This window comes from Lytechinus pictus, unplaced genomic scaffold, assembly GCF_037042905.1.
Source record: "Lytechinus pictus isolate F3 Inbred unplaced genomic scaffold, Lp3.0 scaffold_20, whole genome shotgun sequence".
NCBI classification, from domain to species: domain Eukaryota; kingdom Metazoa; phylum Echinodermata; class Echinoidea; order Temnopleuroida; family Toxopneustidae; genus Lytechinus; species Lytechinus pictus.
Window position 1 is genome coordinate 8,802,367 of NW_026974141.1, and position 15,950 is coordinate 8,818,316.

The following is a 15,950-nucleotide window of genomic DNA, read 5'->3' on the forward strand; positions in this document are numbered from 1 at the left end:
CCTGAACATTAAAAAGTTACATTTTTTTAAATTAAACACTGTTTCAAGGTTTGTCCATCACCAAACTAATGAGACATTTGGCAGTCTATCATATTCATTTCCACCTTGGAAATGTTGTTGCAGCTTTGAATTCATTGAAACTGTTTTGTTAGATTTACATTAACATTTTTTAGAGTAACTGGATTTGTAAGCCTATGAATCATGATGTACAATGTACATGAGTGTATTTGGTTTTACATCCAATTAGATTAAAATCAAAATGTGCTAATTACATGTCCGTAGATAGCATCATTGTCATGTGATCATTTTTAGAGTGTATTTTCCCAAAGTTTTGTCAAAGTTTGTCTTTAGAAATTCCAATCTGGAACCACAGCAGATTAATTGATTTCATTTTACATGCATGGTGAAATAACATACAAATTAATGATTTATAAAATACACATGACAGTTACTCTTGTAATTTATGTATAACATTCAGTATGTCACTAGTTTTTGTTTATGTTTTGTTTTACTAATACTTTGAAACTGAAATTTTTATGGCTGCCACTTTCAGACTGAAATCTGCATTCAGACTTCTCCAACTCGTTTTTTGGCAATAGAAAATACCTATTTTCATGTAGAAACAGGGTAATTGATTTTGATATTTACAGTAACAGATTAATCCTAAGTTATAAGTCAATGACATGATTGTGCCAACCTGACTTTTAAGTTTGACACAGAGTTTTATTGTGAAAAAGTTTATGCGACCAGGCCCAGGAAAGAATATTTATCACAGCCCTGTTTCTCAAAGCATTGCAATCGATTCAAATCATTTTCATTTTTTATTCCAAGATGTATTCAGTTAATTGATTCAGCAAGTTTGATTTGGATCAATTGCAATTTGATGAGGCATTAATAAAGTTGTGACTGAATCGAAACAGTCCCAGGTATTTTAGTTGTTACAGTCACACCAACGAAACACAATTCGAGACAATCAAATATATTATGTTATTTTGAATGTTATCATTGGTCGGTGTGGAGTCGGTCTCATTGGTATGGCTGGGGCAACAATAGTTGGTTCAAATTAATCTCAAACTTGATTCAACTTGAGCCTTCTATTGAGTTTCTTCCCTGCGTTTTCCTTTTGTTTTTTAAAATCTCTACAGGATACATTGTTTGAATTTCAATTTCTTTGTTTGACTAACATTTTTTTTTTGTAAGGGGAATTTTTCCTGTTTGAAAAACATTCAACTTTTGTATGTTATTAGTATTAGCATTTCAAAAGGAAGACTAATGATTTGTAATACATTTTTCAGTAACAACCATGGCAGCATTTATTGTGCGCATTTAATGCTTGTTTTCCTTTTTGTTCATTCATTTTGCCCAGCATCTGTATCCAAATTTGCTAGCACAAACCGATGATGAATATCCTGAGGTAAAAACAGAGTGTCTTTTCCAAGCCAGAAGAGTGTTCATGACTTCATTTATTTCAATTTATCTCATTCTCAGTATTAAAGTGCATGAGTTGAAAGTAGGGGTGGATCCAGGATTGGCAAATGGGTTGGGGCACTTTTTCAGAGAAAAATAATTGAGAAGCCAAAAATAAAGAAAAATAAGAAAATAAAGAGAAAACTTTCTTAGGAAAGGATATCACTCACATTTTTTGTTTTATTTATTTATTATTTATTTATTGAATTATTAATTAATTTATTAATTAATTGATTTATTTATTTACAGTGTATTTATTCATGTATATTCTTATTTTTTTTATTATTGATTATTATTATTTTATTGATTTATTTGTTTTCATTTATTCACTTATTATTTTTTTCTGGGGGGGATGGCAAAGAGCCTCCACGGATCTGTGCCTGACCTAAACCCCTTGCTGGATCTATAAACTCATTGGGTGATTTCAAGTTCAGTGTTGACCTTTTGGTGTTGGTGTTAGGTCAATTTTTACACGACTATATTACACCAAACATAAAATGAAGATGTTCCCGAAAAGTCACTCACTATAAGTTGTTGAGATGTCAATAGTGTGATCTGGATCGGTTTTACGAACTCGGAATAAAGTTTGGAGCTAAGGGAAGCAATCCGAATTTCAACACCAACACCAAGGCCAACACCGGACTTGAAATCACCAATTGGAACCCAAATCCATTATACCATTGTTGCAGTGTACAACTTACATTTTAATGATAGCCCTTATTATGCTCCATGACATCTCCTTTCAGTATGAAGTTTCTCTCATAATTTCATTCATACAAATTTGAATAATTCATTATGTTCACACCTTCAGTTGTGAACTTTGCGACTTTTGCTTTATTAAATTGGTCACAAATTTAATCCTTTGCATTTTTAGTAACGAGGATGGCGATTGTGTCGCAATATTTGCAACTGCAATCATCAAATTGGCAACCCAAATTCTCATGCTTTATTCCAGTGACCAATAGGAAGAGGATGCCGATTCTAAAGCTCAAAGGTTCACTACTATGATTGTCAAATTGGCAACTATAATTTGGAAATAAAAATCTGACCATAATCATCCTCTTAGTTTTAAGGTCATTAAATTGGCAACCTACAGTATGATCAGGAGTGCAAAAGCAACATGAGCTGTTAACGAGCATTATTCAGGGCTATTTTAATTTCATTTGCTGTGTGATAAAGATTAATCATCAGGTGTTCCTTTCCGCATGCCCCAATTATCTCTTTACTCTTTTTATATTATATTACATTCCATAAAGATTTCATACGAAACTTTGCAAGCCTTTTGAAATAAAAATCTACATTTACTGCCTTATTCTCGCCCATCTTCCACATGAACTCGGCAAGATAGCGTTCTGCTGGTATAACACCAAGCAGGTATAACAAATAAAATTACACTAGTCCAATACTGTTCAGATAACTTTCTTAATCTAGGATTTTCCTCAAACCGTTAATGTTTTTTATTAATACCTTTTCATGTATTTTTACAGCAAGCTTTTCATCAGCGTAAACAGTCCCTTTAAATGCATAATTTTCAGCATGATTGGTGAGAAATTATGATGCACAGGTACACACTCTAATTTTTCATGGATTCAAAATGATTCCAGATCGGCTCTGAATAGTGACCACTTGTACTGTGGATTTATATTATAAATCCTTTGAGATAAAAAGAAAAAATCTAGAGGATTCAAATTTAATCAAGGATCTGACTTGCCACTCTTGATAATATTCTTCAAAGTTTTCTTAAAGAGCCCACAGAGCAAAGAGGCCAAACTTTAAAAACACGAAAGAGATAGAGATTGAAAACAATAAAGGGAATCAACTATTCAGTTGTTAATTGCCAAATGTCAGTCCTATAAAACAGTGTCAATTAAGGCATGAAAAAAATAGATTTACTTTACTTCTTAAAAACCCTGTTTCATGTGTAGAAAAAAAATGGGTTTATTTTCGATTGGTCTACACTGTTAGAAAAATTTCCGTTTTTTAACGGAAAAAGTCCGGCAGCAGAATTTCCGGACTTTTTTTTTTTTTCCGTAAATTTACAGAAAGTGGTAATTTATGGAAAAGTTCTGTAAAATATACAAGATTCCGTAAATTACAATTCTTGAAAATACGGACTTTATTTACGGAAACTTTACAGAAAATTTACATAAATTAACATGATTCCGTATAAATAATTAACGGAAAAAAAAAATTTGTCCGGAAATTTTGCTGCCGGAATTTTTTTTTTTTGTCCGTAATTTTACGGATTCCTTTTCCGTAAAATTACCGTACTTTTACAGATTCCCATGAAAAATACGGATTTTATGTACGGAAATTTTACAGAAAATTTACGTGAATTAACATGATTCCGTATAAATAATTAACGGAAAAAAAAAATTTGTCCGGAAATTTTGCTGCCGGAATTTTTTTTTTTGTCCGTAATTTTACGGATTCCTTTTCCGTAAAATTACCGTACTTTTACAAATTCCCATGTAAAATATGGATATTATTTACGGAAATTTTACAGAAAATTTACGTGAATTAACATGATTCCGTATAAATAATTAACGGGAAAAAAAAATTTGTCCGGAAATTTTGCTGCCGGAATTTTTTTTTTAAATCCGTAATTTTACGGATTCCTTTTCCGTAAAATTACCGTACTTTTACAAAATTCCCATGTAAATTTACACATTTCCGTAAAAAAACAAGTTTACAGAATTCTTAAATTTTTTACAGATATTTTTTAATCAGTAGATACCTTACAATAGGAACGCTGATTTGCTATTTAAACATGTACTCCCAAACACATGGTAGATTGTATGAATGCATTCACTTAAGGCCTGAACAAACATTGTGTTGCCCTTTTCTGACCTGGACAAATCGGGCCAGCTTTTTTCAATTTCTTTTTTCATACTAAGCTTACTATTTCTAGAATAAAACATGGCAACAGTGATAGTGTCTCGCCCACTCATGAAAATAACCAGAAATATCGTGATTTGCGAGGGCACACAACATAATTGTATTGAAACTTCATTGTGAAATGACTGGGATGGAATAACACTTGTCATAAGAGCCTTGCACATAAACTTTAATGTTGACCTGTAAATTCAATTCAATTCAAAATGGTTTATTAAAAATCCTTTCTTTGCGGCAAAAGCCGAATTGCGAAAATTTACATTTCAAACAAAATCATCAATAACAAGGTAAAAAAAACTTATAGTACTACGAACAAATTTCAATATAGACATATGTAACAAAGTATATCATAAATAAATTTAAATTGATACTCACTGATCAATAAAAAAAATTGAAAAATATTCAAAATACATGTAAATATGAGTGGATAGAGGAAATGAATTGGAAAGCAGAAAGGAATAGAAATAGTGGAAGAGAGAAGAGAGGCAGAGAAAGAGAGAGAGAAGAAATTGATGGTGGAAGGGAAACAGAGAGAAAAGGGCGAAGAAGCAATTCAATTCAATTCAATTCATTTATTTTCTCTTTCAATCTTTTTACATTTACAATGATAGTTCAATATACATATTTACAAAATATAACATTTAAATCATTTTTTTATAATACAATAATACCATGAAATCGAAAGGGAAGGAGACCAACTAAAAAGCAGAGCTTGTAGGGTGAAGGCCCCCTTTTATAAGTAAATTTTATGAATAAAAAATAAGATAAAATTAAGAAATAAACAATATATATCAAATGAATAAAAAATAAACAAATAAAAATAAAAATAAATAAATAATAATAAAAATAAATGATTCAGTATACACTGTATACAGAAATCATAAAACGATTAAACATATATACAAAGAGAAATTAATAAACACATTTACATATTCAGTTCTGAATTACATTACTTTGGGAAAAAACGATAATCTAATATGCTGCAATAATACATAGTTTGGCAATTTTTATGACTTCAATTCAAATATTAAGTTTACGACTAGATATCAGTGAATAATTGCTCATATGAAAGAAAAATATTTTGATTAACAAAGTAAAATGAAATGAAATGAAACTTGAGTTCGCCAACATAAAGAGAACTCAACATTAGAATTAGTATGTAATCTGCATTTTATAAAAAACAATCTTTTAATGATATCACATTTTAAGAGTCCAATGAATGATGAGTTCTTTAATTCTCAGCCATTCGTAGTTTGATATTATTGTACATGTAACGATAGGGGAAGATATATACAAAAAAAACTACTCCTTGTAATCAATTCTTTTAGAGTTAAAGGTAAATGCTAGTTTTGGTAACGATATCAATATGAGTTCGTACAGAATCCAATGAAATGACCACCAAAGTGTCTGTTTGTATAAATAAAACATATGTGCCAAAGGATTCTGGAAGAAATTGTGTAATTGCTGAGAAATCAGCAAATAAGCACAGGATTCGGGTAGAGCGTCGGGCCCGACATTCCAAGCAATAATTATACACTGTCCCACGTGCGCTTATCTGTGTTGGGGATCTTCAGCCTGAACATTTTTCAGCGTAGATTTCAAGATTTCACAAAGTTCAGTTTATGTAACTGTACCAGATCTAGATCCTCGATGATTAATGACAATTAAGCCTTGTTTTACAGACTTTCTCATGAAATCAGTGTTTACTGCAACTACTGGAATTTCTCTTTAAGGTGCCGAATCAACGAGGGCAAGGGGCTATTTCTATATCGTGAAGTTCGACATCGCATCTCTACTGTTCCGGCCAAGCTTCTAGTCTGATATTGACAAGTCCTATTTTGAGGTAGAAGGTGATACAGTTTAGACGTGGGGATTTGCATAGACTTCGCAAACGCAAGACAAAGAGTTTGATCCATCTATCTTCAAGAGACATCAGTTCTGACTGGAGTAAAGCATGCTCATATGAAGAATATGCTGCTCCAAAAATGATTCTAAGGGCACGTTTCTGAATACGTTCGATGACTTGTACTTGTTGTTTTGTTAGTGCTCCTGACCATACAGGTACAGCATATTCAACAACTGGTCTCACGAAACTAGTATATACAACTATAAGGTCCTGAAATTACAGACTATGATATTTCAAAGTGCGAAGAACATATAAACGACTTTTTGCGCGCTTGACCATATATTCAACATGTGTAGACCATTTCAAATCCGACTGGATTGCTACGATGCAGTGACACATCATGGAGTGAGAGCACCGTCGGGTTTGGTACATTTCTACAAAAACTTTGAACACTTTGACCTTACCATGTGACCTCCGACTGCAGCATAATATGCAGGTCGCCTAAGTACATCTACCATCCAAGTTTGGTTGAAAAGTGACTTACGGTTGCGGAGTTAGGTGTGCTGCCAGGCCATCTGGCAACGATGCTTGTTATTTTCCCAGCCTGATCACAAACAACCTAGCAGAAGACAAAAGAGGAATATCAAATCTTACATTCATAACTGTCTCTATATCGTTCTGGGCACTTAATTTTCAATTTTCTTTGGGACATCCAATGGGAGCACACAACAATTGAGTTTTGCAAGTTTATCACATATTTGGAATGCAATTTTAACATGCATGCACATAAAAATTATTGGTGTGCTTTCCATGTTAGGTTGATTTATCCAACAATCACCCCACCCTTCCACTGCTTCAATTGCTCAGTACTTGCACACACACAAAAAAAAATATATATGCTACAGAATTAACTACTCATTTTAAAAATTGCCCAATCAAATACGAATCGAATAATTACTATAAATGAAACTGAAGTGATAGGAAATCCTAGGAAAGAAAATTAATGTCACATTCTTTTTTTTTGCCAAACTTTATACAAAATAGTACATTGTTCTAGTTATAGTAATTTAAGTGGCTTTCACATTTGCTTGTATTAGCAATTTCAATCATTTGATCACAATATATGTCGCACACAATCACAAAGGTTGCAAGCAGTCTCAGCACTAATTGTGAAAAGGGCCTAAGAAAGGGTATAATTAATCTAACCTGAACATTGATCGAGTATCTATTCTTCCTGTTGAGGAAGTATATTGCCTGATCCCCACCAGGGCTCCTGATGTAGACATGTGTCCCATCAATTGCACCTATCACTCCTGGAAATCTGCAGTACTGGAAGAACTGTCGCTGAGTTGCTTCAACTTCTTCTCTTGTCGAAGGAAACTTCATGTATTGCCTTTTCCTTCTTGCTATAGCTTCTGACACATCTTTGATGATTCGACACATTGATGACTGTGATATTGCTGCCTCATCACCATGCATCTTTTGAAATGATCCTGTAAAATCAAACAAACCATATGGTTGATAGGTCATTGTTTCGAGGTAATTTTAAAACATTTCATTACACATACAGATGATACTTCTGATGACAAAAAAAATTAAGCACATATTTCATAAGAATATTCATCTTTTACAAATATCAGACAATTTTCTGCAATTCATTTTAACAAGTGGAAGGCCTCTTGCAGTGTCGCCATCATACGCGATTCGATATAGCAGCAGTACTGACTTCAAAAACAGCTATTGAATAATGTTTATTTTCTGCCCCGTGCTTTTGACTTTTTACCTTGATGTTTTTGCACATCTATTGATAAAAAATCAAAAAAATTGGTCAGTACCCCCAAAGTGTACCACTATATAACATGGCGCGCAACATACATGGTATTTCCCATACATAGTAGATGTCTATGTGTGATCATTCACATGATTATAATTCAAATAAAAAAACATTTCTAAATATTCATTTGGAACTTATGATAATCATGTGGAAACCAACTCGCATATCTAATGAGCTGTGACCTTTGACCTGCGGACTCCGAATTCGAACTGAGCCTGTATTTTGGTGTCCTATACCTACACACCAAACTTTTTTTATCCATTACATATTTTTTTACTTATTGCGCGGAAACCAAGTGGGGGGTGGACGGACAGGGGCAATGCATGACCATCCAGGCGCCATTTTGTAAATTTCTAGTCCATTTGCATACTATTCCTAATCCCATCCTTACTCTCTTATCCTGCATGCTACACACTTCTAACAAATTGCTGTAGATTGTTTAAGAGTTGCTCTTCATATGAAAATATGACTTGCCCTTGAAAATGCCGTCTTCATGCCCTAAATTCAAATCCGAAATAGTCTACATTAAAAAAAATTCATATTTATTGAAATGTAAAGTAGGAAAATCATAAAATGGCCGTAACTTCCTTGTTTTTATTTATTTTGGTCTGATTTGGGAACATGCTTCCTTATTCATCTGTTTTTACGCATCAGTGACCATTACCTTTAGAAATAGCGCCCTCTATTGCAAAGTGGAATAATAGTAAAATGGCCATCACTTACTTGTTTTCATTTATTTCAGTTTCATATTTTCAGGGTTGACTTACGATAGTCCAAATTCAATTGTTTTTTTTTTTCATTTTACACATCAATGACCATTATCTTAAAAAATAGCGCCCTCTATTGCAAACTAAAGAAATATTATAATGGCCATGACGATAAGTTCCTAGTTTTCATTTATTTCGGTCTCATATTTTCAGGGTATGCTTATGGCATCATCCCTCATAATCCATGTTTTTTTACGCACATCAGTGACCATTACCTTAAAGAAATAGCGCTCTCTATTAAAAAGTTGGAAAACAGTAAAATGGCCATCACTTCCTTGTTTCCATTTATCTTGGTATCACTTTTTTAGGGTTTGCTAATGGCATCATCCCTCATATGCAAAATGTTTTTTTTACGCATCAGTGACCATTGCCTATAAAAATAGCGCCCTCTTAATATTTTGAAAATGTATATCCTCAGGAGTTTTCTCTTTATCTCCTTCTGTTTCTTGCCCTCCATAAAATCACAGGCGTCAATGCATGCACATTGTTCTGATACAATTGCAGCTCTAGTTTTTTGTGTGTATGTTCATCTCGAGTTGTTATCTATGTGCCAAATTTCATAGCTTTTCATCGCAACACAGCCAAGTTTCGGGGGGGGGGGGGGGGTGGGGGTGATCTGCCAATTTAGAGTTAATGACGAATTTATAACTCTAACCTGACATAACAGTTCTAACAGCAGAAACAGCAGAGCTTCACTCCTGCTGTGGTAGTTTTGGAATTTTTAAGCATGCAATTCATAGGTACTTGACTGTTTGCTTAAATGATACTCTTACTTATGTGATCCCTCTCTGATTTCTAGATATTGTCATCATCATCAACTTTGTCTGGAGTCCTAAAATTAATAGAAACAACCTCAGTCAAATAGATTTAACAGTGCCCAGAAACATTCAATAATCATTTAATTCAATTACTCACCCACTGCATGAAAACGGAGAGCTGTCAACACCTGCAAATAAACGGGAAGTGGATCATTCCTCTGTGTGTCCCTCTTCAATTTGGCTTCCAGCATGTTGATGATGTAAATGACGGTTTCTTTTGACAGTTGATACCGATCTCGAAATGGCCCATCCTCATACGATTCCGATGGATTTCTAGCATCCCGTAGCCCACGACGTGGTCTTGGCAAAGGTAGCTGTACATGTATGCAGAAGAGTTGAATATTATTTTTAATTCTTTTATTTTGTGATCTTTATAAACGTTCCAAACAGTGAACATGTGCATGTAGATTTGATTACACATCTACCAACATAATAACTGCAATCTTAATTGTCTTCCCAAGATTAACAAAAATTACATTCAAAATGTTATTTCAAGTTTTCATTTTTGTTATCTCATCAAATCATTTCAATAATACTTTTAAACAAATTAAAACAATGTAAACCAAATTTATCAATCATACCTCTCTTAGCAATTCAAGGTTGTGAAGGTGATGGAGATAATCCATGGGTATAGGTAGATGTCAACCGACGACGTAATTCTGTGAAACAATTGTCAAATAACAACACAAACATTATTATTTAATAAATACCGGTAGGCAAATAATTGGAAACATATACATATAAAAATAATTCATTGGTTTATCACTTTATACAGATCTCATAGTGAATGATAAATAAAACAAAAACATTGTAATCATTTGTGCGAGATGCCTTTAAAAATTAAAGTTTTTTTTTTGGGGGGGGCGCTATATTTTCTCTATTTGCAAGTGATATGAAAAAGATTTTAGAACGAAATTTAAGTAATCAACTCTTTAATATTTCAGCCTCTAAAAATTGGCCTGTGCCGAAAGCAAAAGAAAGGTATATTTTTAAATGCAATTTAGGCAAATTGAAAAAAAAAAGCATTTCTTTCTCCTCTTTAAATGCACCAAATAGTACAAAATTATATGGGGTCTTCGGAAATTTTATTTTATCTATGAGAAGCAAGTTCCCATAGAAGAATAATTACAGCTGAGAACAAATTTTGCTTTCTACTATATGGTCAACATATAGTCAATAGACCAGCATGTTTCCACTTATATTGCACTTTCATTTGACCGGCATGTTTCCATTTTCATTACAGTGGACATTGTATAATAATTTAATGAAACACAAGTGAAGACTCTCTTTATTTGATATGTAATGGGAGAAATAGACTGAGGACAAAATAAAAGACCTGTTCTAAAACAAACAATTTAATCAAATAATTGGAATGTAGCAATCATCATTATAAAAATTTAAGCTTGAAAAGAGAATCATTTAATTATAGATAAACCCACAGAGCTGTAAGAAACTTCAACCCGGGCTTCAACCCTTCACAATCACATGCACACTGTCACTAAACCCATGCCCACACCTCCAGAGGACACATGTACAGCACGCTTCGCATTACCTAAAGCGATGTTCGTGCAGGCTCCACTCCACTTCACTACCGCTACACTGTACGCTCCAACAAGGTCGTCTACATCGCTTGAGCTGAGGTAGCTTCGCATCACACATACACACATGGAACACACTGTCTTAACTGAATTATCAGTGAATGGCTGAGAATGGAAACCCGTCGGTCGCTAGCCAGCACTAAGTCATTACTAGATCTACCTCGAGCGAAGTTCGTGCAGGCTCCACTCCACTTCACTACCGCTAGTGACAAAGGTGGGATGGAAATGTTATTTATTGTAAAAATTATAGAAAAAAATAAAACGAGGAAATTTTTTTTTTCCCATACTCGTAGAATATTTTTGGTATTTTCTGAACCATCCAATAATAATATAAATATTTATGCTGTTTGACCTGCGACCGATCGCATGCGATGTTTTTAAATCGGCCATGAATAGTGACGTGTGAGGAAATAGATACTGGCTCAAAATCAACAATTTAGAGGATAACCAGAGGATGGACACGGAGTGAAATACGGGTGAAGAGTAAGAAATTAAGCTATTTTTCTTTCTCTTTATATTTTTTGTTACGATTTTTACAATAAATAACATTTCCATCGGCCACCCCACCTTTGTCACTCGGAATATCCGATCGAGTTCACCGTCCCGAAGTTTGGGTAGGTGGAGTGTAGTGTAGCGGTAGTGAAGTGGAGTGGAGCCTGCGCGAACTTCGCTTGAGGTATTACTAGATCTAACTAACTGTAGTTGACATTGGGTGATTTCAAGTTCGGTGTTGGTGTTGAGAGCGTAAAAAGGCCGCTGAACCGAGCTCCAACACCGAGCTGGGACTGGGTTCAGAGGAATGATACCAATGGCGTTATCGATAGCACATGACGTCACGCCTCTGCGCTGCGCTGCTAAATCATCTCAACTTCACGCGAGAAGTCTCGACGACGAAAATGAAATCGGAAAGAAATGCATTAAATTCTCATCGTACAGAATACATGTACCAATGTTTTAATTAATTCAAGAATTCAAAAGAGTGAACATTATTCTTTATCAAAATACATACAGCTCAAATGATTTGTTCTACTACTATACTACTAGTACTAGCTCATCTTAACTGTAAAAGCTAATTTTACGGGGATGTTTCATCGTGTTTGCCGCCTGTTCACGAGCTTGAGATTGCCAACACCAACACCGAACTTGAAACCATGATTTTCCCAATCCCTGGGGGTTGGTGTTGGTGAATGGGGAAATTGCACGTAGATCGTCAACACCAGCCGCAGTGCTGGGTTCAGCAGACGACATTCAACACGAACTGCCGGAAATACGTCATATTTTCCGAGGTCAATCCCAATTAACACCAGCCTGATTTCAAGTACGGTGTTGTGGCTGGTGTTGTCACAACACCAACACCAGATTTCAACACTGTACTTGAGTTGAAATCACCCATTCAATGCCATTGTCATTGTCATTGATTTGATTTAGAATTAGATCATCTAGGCTACCGGCTAGGCCCTAATCTAATCTAGGCCTACCCCAAGTTTAAATAAGTTTAATTGCACAAATTTAATATTTTGAGGTTTATATTTTCATCTTGACATTTACAAATGAAGATACAAATGAATATATAAATGGCATCATAATATAAAATATCCTTGTGAAGCTCATAAAACAAGCTTGGCCCACGGCTTCGCACCTTCGATTCAATTCGTTCAACCACAGTGTCAAAATATCCAACACTCAAATGCACCAATGGGACTGTAGCAGCGCGTACGCGACGATACATTGCATCGTCTGGACTCGTCAATGCCAAAACCTTGTTCGTAATCATGAAAACCAACACTATTAATTTCATATAACTGCATAAAACGTATCAATATATTCCAGAGAGGCACAGCAGAAATTTCTTTTACGAATTCAAAGCAAAATACTTACGAATTTCTGATCAAGAAGATCACTTGACACATCCAAGACCGGAAGGAAAATTCTCTTTGCTTCGCGGGCTTTTCACAAACTTCTCAAGTGCGCATGCTCGAAAAAGAAAACTTATCATTAACTTGATTTTTCTGTAAATTTTACAAAGTTTCCGTAGAAATTGCACTTTCCACATATTACGAATTAATCTGTTAAATCGTGTCTGTAAACTTAACATCTACTTTACAGTAAATTTACAAAGATGTATCGTAAACGTCTCGATCCTTACGTCAGTAAATTTACCATTATAACCTGATTTTTCTGTAAATTTTACAAATTTTCTGAAGAAATTGCACTTTACACATATTACAAATTAATCTGTTAAATCTTGTCCATAAACTTACATCTACTTTACAGTAAATTTACAAGATGTATCGTAAACGTCTCCTTTCAATAATGATCTTCACTACAATTACGGACAATGTCAGTAAATTTATCATTATAACCTGATTTTTCTGTAAATTCTACAAAGTTTCCGTAGAAATTGCCATTTCTGTTAAATCTTGTCCGTAAATTTACAGCTACCTTTCTAGTAAATTTACAAAGATTTGTACCGTAAACCACTAAACGTCTCATTTCTGAGATTAATTTTTAATATATATATGTAAAGTGGAATTTCTACGGAAAATTTGTAAACTTTACAGAAAAATCAGGTTATATGATAAATTTTCTGACGTTGTCCGTAAACTTACATCTACTTTACAGTAAATTTACAAGATGTACCGTAAACGTCTCCTTTCAATAATGATCTTCTGTACAATTACGGATCAAAACGTTTGTAAAATTGATCATTTACCTGATTTTTATGTAATTTTTACAAATTTTCCGTAGTTTGTATAGTACAAATTAATCTGTTAAATCTTGTCCGTAAACTTACAGCTACTTTCTAGTAAATTTACAAAGATTTGTACCGTAAACCACCAAACGTCTCCTTTCAAGAATGATCTTCACTACAATTACGGACAACGTCAGAAAATGTATCATTAACCTGATTTTTCTGTAAATTTTACAAAATTTTCCGTAGAAAATGCACTTTACACATGTTACAAATTAATATGTTAAATCTTATCCGTAAACTTACATCTACTGACAGTAAATTTACAAGATGTATCGTAAACGCCTCCTTTCAATAATGATCTTCTGTACAATTACAGAAAACGTCCGTAAAATTGATCATTTACCTAATTATTATGTAATTTTTACGGGTTTTCTGTAGAAATCCGTAAATTTACAATTTTTTTCCGTATTTTATCGTTTACGGACGATTTCTGTTAAAATTTGTCCGTAAAATTACGGCAATTTTTAACAGTGTAATGCCAATTCGTCCAATTACCAACTCGTCTAAGATCTTTTGGTCTACCATAAGTTCGTCCACTATCCAGTCTTAATTGTCATTTTGTTTATTAATATCCAGTTGGTCCAATAGCCAATTAGTCCACATACCATTTGGACTACAGTAAACAAATATATCAGGCTTTGAGAAAGTATAGTGGAATTATTTATCCGAGGTTGGTCTGGCAATTACTATTTTTCCCGAGGGGCGAAGCCCCGAGGGAAATATAGTAGTTTTGCCAGTCCAACCGAGGATTAATAATTCCAACTATGCTTTCGAATGAAACGCCTGGTATATTTGTTTTATATCCTACTTTTGGTAATTTACAACCAAACTCTTTGTGTTGAGCTTGCAAAGTCCGGTTACTTGAGTTGAATTACCTACTTTTCTCCGAGCCACCGCGCTCAGCGGAACGCAGATTAGTGCCTGCGCCGACGCATCGCTGGACTTGGCCGGGAGAGAGAGCGCGTTGGCCGGTGCGCCCGAGAGTTTAGCTAGATATCCAGTTTTGCGAAATAATGACGTCAGACCTCGATATATCCAAAAATATATCGAGGTCTGACGTCACGCAACATCATAGTTGAAATATATCAGGTCACATGATGCTACTTGAACCAATCACTATACAGGATTTACTCTATGTAGGATATAATAAGTGTTAATTGGGCAAAATGAATGAAAATAAAATGGATATTAGACCAACTGGTCATGAGACGAAATGGTCACAGGCGAACTGGTGATTAGACGAAGTGATGATTGGACCAAATGATTATTGGATCAAGTAGACAAAATGTTGATGGACGGAATGGCATTAAACTATGAAGGTACATGTAGATCATGTGGTGAAAAAAAAGTACCTCACCACTGTTTCTTTCAGCAGAAATCCTCTTGGGAGGCTTCATGAAAAATAGTGACAAAAATTGAAAATACATTGCACCTTTGACTTGTATTAATTTTTCCAGACCTTTCATCTTTGCTGTTCAATAACCTTTGAAAACTTTTGTGTTGGGTGTTGATTTTTTGCCTTTTTTCACTTATGTATCTTTCAAGTTTCTGTATTACCTTGTGTGCATTTGTGAATTTTGTATCATCTTCCTTTATGCCCGAATTGTGATTTCTATGCATCGTCTTTCAAAATGTGGTGTGAAACAAGATTATTATGCATGCTGAAAAGAAATTGATTTTGTTTAATCATTATGATGTTAGTGATCATTTTGGTTTATTTCAATCTTTCATAGTTTTTATCGTAGAATTCTTGTTATAATGATCACTGGCTTTGTTTTAATGGATTCCTTTCAATGAGAGTTTAAAACGATTTTGATTCATTTTCACTTTCATTTATTACATAGTATGTTATCTGTTTTGATCAATAGCAAGGCGTAAATAAATCAAAGCCTTCTGAGGCCATGTCCGTGGATTAATTAATAATAATAATAATTAATAATAATAATAATGATAATAATAATGATAATGAT

General features: G+C 34.0%; 2 protein-coding genes and 1 long non-coding RNA gene across 3 annotated transcripts in view; 1 reads left to right on the forward strand and 2 right to left on the reverse strand.

The window, feature by feature from the left end:
• Window positions 1–5,711: 5,711 nt before the first annotated feature.
• On the reverse strand, window positions 5,712–9,740 carry LOC129274555 (putative nuclease HARBI1). Its single transcript, XM_064114978.1, has 3 exons — window positions 9,725–9,740; window positions 7,415–7,701; window positions 5,712–6,827 (listed from the first exon to the last, which is right to left on the reverse strand). The coding sequence occupies exons 2-3, from the start codon at window positions 7,685–7,687 to the stop codon at window positions 6,720–6,722; spliced, it is 381 nt and encodes a 126-aa protein (XP_063971048.1). The 5' UTR covers window positions 7,688–7,701; window positions 9,725–9,740; the 3' UTR covers window positions 5,712–6,719.
• Window positions 9,741–9,800: 60 nt separating this feature from the next.
• LOC129265121 (uncharacterized) lies at window positions 9,801–13,218 on the reverse strand. Its single transcript, XR_010296790.1, has 3 exons — window positions 13,104–13,218; window positions 10,209–10,286; window positions 9,801–9,941 (listed from the first exon to the last, which is right to left on the reverse strand). It is a non-coding gene; the product is annotated as an uncharacterized LOC129265121 (long non-coding RNA).
• A 2,075-nt stretch (window positions 13,219–15,293) lies between these two features.
• LOC129282835 (anoctamin-4-like) overlaps window positions 15,294–15,950 on the forward strand; it is a 48,462-nt gene continuing 47,805 nt past the window's right edge. Inside the window, exon 1 of the mRNA XM_064115167.1 lies at window positions 15,294–15,299. Within this exon, the coding sequence (XP_063971237.1) occupies window positions 15,294–15,299 (6 nt within the window). The remainder of the gene's footprint in view (window positions 15,300–15,950) is intronic.